Genomic DNA, 4,825 nt, shown 5'->3' with positions numbered 1-4,825 from the left:
ATATCATTTTCTATAACTTTCAATTGAATAATATTTTTTAAAAATTCACGGTTGGATTAAAAGTTCATTTCGCATAGATTATATATGTAAAATTTTATATTAATCCAAAATCATTTGACACTTAGTTCATACAAATAAAAATCAACTTAATACAAACATTTCAAAAATATTAGAATATGGATTATTTGATTATTTTTTTGTCATTATTCAATTTTGACAAAACTTGAGACAAACGATCTTGGTAACATGTAAATATAATTTAATTGATTGATCAATAAAATCACATTTAATGTCAAGTTATAAAAATGATGTAATAATGATTAAAGTTACACGGCTATAATTTGATTCCTCCTTTTATATATATATATATATATATATATATATATATATATATATATATATATATATATATATATATATATATATATATATATATTTATGTTTTGTATATATTTTAAACATTACTTTTAGCTATATGTTAAGTAATTTTTTTACTTGTATTTCTCATAAAAATATTTCTATATAGGTGTGAAAATCTAACTTTCTTAAGTTGAGATAAAAGTTTTAATGGTGTAAAAAAATACTATAATACTCAAATTAACTCATTCAATATAATTATGTTAAATAAAAAATTGACATAATTATATAAAATTTTAAACATTTTCCTATTAAATGTGATAAATAGTAAAATTTGAGAATAAGATATACTAATAAATAGTATTTTTATTAGTAAAAAATTAAAATTAGAATTATTTTATAAAACATTTTTTATCTTTTCATCATTGAACATTGCACTTTTTAATTACTTTTTACTTTTAATTCTTTAAAAATTGGCAAAGAATAAATTAACAAATCATTTAAGATATTATTGGTTCAAATAATTGTTAAGTATGATAATTCTATTGAGAATTATTCTTAGGGACATTTGATACAATGGACGTTTTTAGTTTTTCTAGAATCTCAAGTTAAAATGTTTATTTCGCATGACTGGTTTATTATTTAAAAAAATAGTATTTTCAAGAAATATTGTGAGATTGATGATTTTTGTGTTTATGTTTTTCGAAAATCATGATTTCCAAATATGATTTTTTTTTCTTATACTAAAAATATCTTTAGAGTAACTTAATCCCACCTTAATTAATTTAGCTTAACATAGTGCCACACAATATTTCAAACATTACTATTATTTATAAAAAATAATTAAATTATACGAAAATGATACTTTTATTGTTTTTTTAATTAAGTTTTTCAAATTTGAACTATAGGTCGTTTTCATATTATTACCTAATATTTAATTTTTTTCAACCACGTACTTGAAATTTTTTTATGTTTCATTTTGCTACCTGTCATTAGTTGGCATCCGTTAAGTGATGATGTGACAGATAAAGTGTTACGTCATCACGCGTTGTCACTAAACACATAGGCGTAGGCGTCCATATCATTATTTTTTGTTTTTTAATTTAAAAAAAGCATATTATTATATACATTAATAAAATTTTAAAAAAATCATTGGTCTTTGGAAAATGTTGTGGAAACACAAAATATAGTTGATTAAGGACATCAATGAAGCTGCATATCATTGGTTGTATAACCTGGAGAGGAAACACATGGTGTAAGTATGCATTCTCACATTACCTAAAGTGTGATATTTTGATGAACAACCTTAGTGAGTCCTTTAAGAGTACAATACTAGTAGCTAGGGATAAGCCTATCATAACCATGTGTGAGTGGATTAGAATGTACATCATGAATAGGTTTACAACCCTTAGAAATAAATTAAAAAATTACAAAGGTGAGGTGATGCCTAAGCCCCTGAAAAGGTTGGACTGGAAGGTAGAAAAGTCTAGGAATTGAGTAGCTGCTTGGGGAGGAGATAGAGATTTCGAAGTCACTCATCTACATTCTGGTGAGAAATTTATTATTGAGATAAACAAACAAAGTTGTTCATGTAACTTCTAGGGATTGGTTGGCATGCCTTACATGCATGCAATGATTGTCATACAATTCAAAAATTTTAAAGTTGTGGATTATGTGAATAATTATTATTCAAGGGAAGCATATGGTGTTTGTTATGGCCATAAGGTTGCATCAATTAATGGTATGGATATGTGGTTAGTTACAGAGTTTGATGAGATTCAACCACCAAAATACAAAAAAGGTCCTGGTAGACCAAAGAAATTGAAAAGGAGAGAGCTTGATGAAAACCCTAACAAGACTAGGCTAAGAAGGGACCCAACTCCATACAAATGCAGCAGATGTCAGGCAACATGTCATAATATGAGGAGGTGTCCATTGCCACCTCCTGTAGTACCTGAAGAAGAAACTGAGGAGCTACTGAAGGTGTAGCTGAGGGTGCAGCTCAAGGTGCAACTGCTGGAGTTCAGTCTGGACCAATCAATGTAGTTGAGGGTGACACTAGAGGAGCTACTGTTCAGGCTGACGTATATACGGATGAGCTGATGGCAGGAGGTGATGTATAGAACACTCGGCCAGACATTACTACAGACACAGGCGCACAGGCTGCTGAGGATGAGCCTGAGGGATTTCTGGGTGGTTCGAGCGACCCATCCGTGCTGACCCAGTATGCGGATCACGTTGCAGGCAGCGTATGGATGGGAGAGGTATTTATAATATTGAATTTTAGTTAGTTGTTAATTATACTTTATCATTGAAATTTGTTTTGTTAATTATACTTTATCATTGAAATTTGTTTTCCTTTAAATGAGGATGTTAACGAATTGTGTGTTCCTTTATACTTCAATTCAGGAGCGTCCTGAGTTGAAGTTATCCTCTCACGGGAGGAAGGTCCATAGTTTAGGCAGGTCTGTCCTTGCCATTGAGGGCCTAGTTGCTGGGACAGGACTAAGTCCTCTGATTGCGTGTTCGGTAGACATTGGTGATCGGGGACTTTTGTCGTCGTTTGTCAAGCGGTGGCACCAGGAGACGTCTAGTTTCCATCTCCCTGTGGGAGAGGTGACGATCACGCTGGATGACGTCTCATCTCTTCTGCATCTGCCCGTGGTTGGCGACTTGCATGCCTTTCAGCCCTTGCACGTGGATGATGCGGTACAGATGCAGGTGGACTTATTGATGGTCTCTGCAGAGGCTGTCAGGGCTGAGACAGGGCAGTGTCGTGGACCATACGTACGCCTGCAACGGGTACGTGATATCTATGAGTGTCGATGTCAGGCAGGTCATTGGACAGCTGTGGCTCACACGTATCTTCTTCATCTTCTGGGTTACACTCTTTTTGCTAACAAGAGTGCAACCAATGTTCATGTTGTGTTTTCGGAGGCCCTTCGTGACCTCAGTCAGACTGGGAGGTACGTCTGGGGAGTAGTTGTGCTGGTCCATATGTATGACCACCTCAACGATGCTTCTATTAGAACCAGAGGACAGCTTGGTAGTTACATCACGCTGCTGCAGGTAACAAACATGTTTTTGATTCGTTGAGGTTCAACAATGTTTAACTTTAACTTTTTTTAGACTTTCATTATTAATGTTTATGATTTTCATGTTACCTCTGTAGTGTTGGATATACGAGCACTTTCCCTCAGTCGCAGAATCCATTGCTGATCCGGACTACGACGAGGATTCACTGCGTGCCTGTAGGTGGATTGCTACGAAGAAGACCGTGAAGAGTATACGTACACTGGCATACAGGGAGCGCCTGGACCGACTTCGGATTTCGGATGTATGTTGGATCCCATATGGGGAGCACCGACCGGTCCGAGACTTCCATATGATTTCATGATATTCCGGTCTCCTACGCTGGGGGCCCGTTGTTGTGTATTACCGACTAGAGAGGGTCATGCGGCGGTTTGGATACACCCAGACCATTCCTGCTCCGCCTATCGATTCATGGGTGTCGTATGATGATATACACGACAGATGGATGCACTATTTGGACCATATGGTTGCAGCAGGTGAGGTGTACGCTGGGCCAGGTCAGTGTGCCAACGACTACATCGACTGGTTCTTCCGCATTTCACATCCATTCATGACACCAGGCCAGCCATCAGATCCTCGAGCAGATGGTCATGCTACATAGCCCAGAGTTGCCACTCAAGATCCAGACACAGATATCCGTCTGGTCATGGAGCCAGCAGCACCGTCGACATCTGCAAGGTCCAATGTGGTCGAGCTGAGACATGCAATGGTAACTGTTACTAATAATTTACGTCATTTACGTCAATTTTTTCATAATAATTTGTCTAATTTGTTTGTTTTGTATTTAACAGGAAGCTTGCCATGCGATTACGGAGAGGTTGCAGAGCCATCTCAACCTAGAGGTGGTCACGCCAGACACATCGACACATGAGCTGATTGAAGAATGCCTCAGGATTGCTAGGAGTGTCACACAAGACCAACTAGTTTATGTTAGGTCTCGACATAGGCGGCACACAGATCAGTCGTAGTTTATTTACACATTTTATATTGAAATTCAATGTATATGTTAGGATTGCCTAATCTAGCTTAATGGATGATATTAGGATTGCCTATTAAATATTTTTTTTGAAAAGTGTTTTTTTAAATATGTTTTAAAATTTAATTATCGCTATACTAGGTATAATTATAAGCACCCGGTTGATGTCGTCTAGATGATCGATCCAATCATGAATCATAAATTGACTCAAAGGACTCGACAAAATAAATTAATAACAAATCAAACTAATGATAGGCTCATCAACTGAAACAGTCAAAATTAAGCTCAACTAGCAGTAATAATTTCATGTTTATAATTAGTTTTTCATCTTAATTAATATTTGTGTCAATTTGTTCATTAAAGATTAATCTTTACTGAAGAGCTTTACTAATCATCTTA

General features: G+C 35.3%; 1 protein-coding gene across 1 annotated transcript; it reads left to right on the top strand.

Moving 5' to 3' along the window:
- The first annotated feature begins 2,100 nt into the window (after positions 1–2,100).
- On the top strand, positions 2,101–3,754 carry LOC102664035 (protein MAIN-LIKE 1-like). Its single transcript, XM_006589975.1, has 5 exons — positions 2,101–2,340; positions 2,481–2,621; positions 2,767–3,159; positions 3,262–3,426; positions 3,530–3,754. Exons 1-5 carry the CDS (start codon positions 2,101–2,103, stop codon positions 3,752–3,754), a joined length of 1,164 nt encoding a protein of 387 aa, XP_006590038.1.
- The last annotated feature ends 1,071 nt before the right edge of the window (positions 3,755–4,825 follow it).

Source organism: Glycine max, chromosome 10 (assembly GCF_000004515.6).
Source record: "Glycine max cultivar Williams 82 chromosome 10, Glycine_max_v4.0, whole genome shotgun sequence".
Taxonomy (NCBI): Eukaryota; Viridiplantae; Streptophyta; class Magnoliopsida; order Fabales; family Fabaceae; genus Glycine; species Glycine max.
Note: the sequence above shows the minus strand (reverse complement) of the source record. Positions and strands in the feature narration are given on the sequence as shown.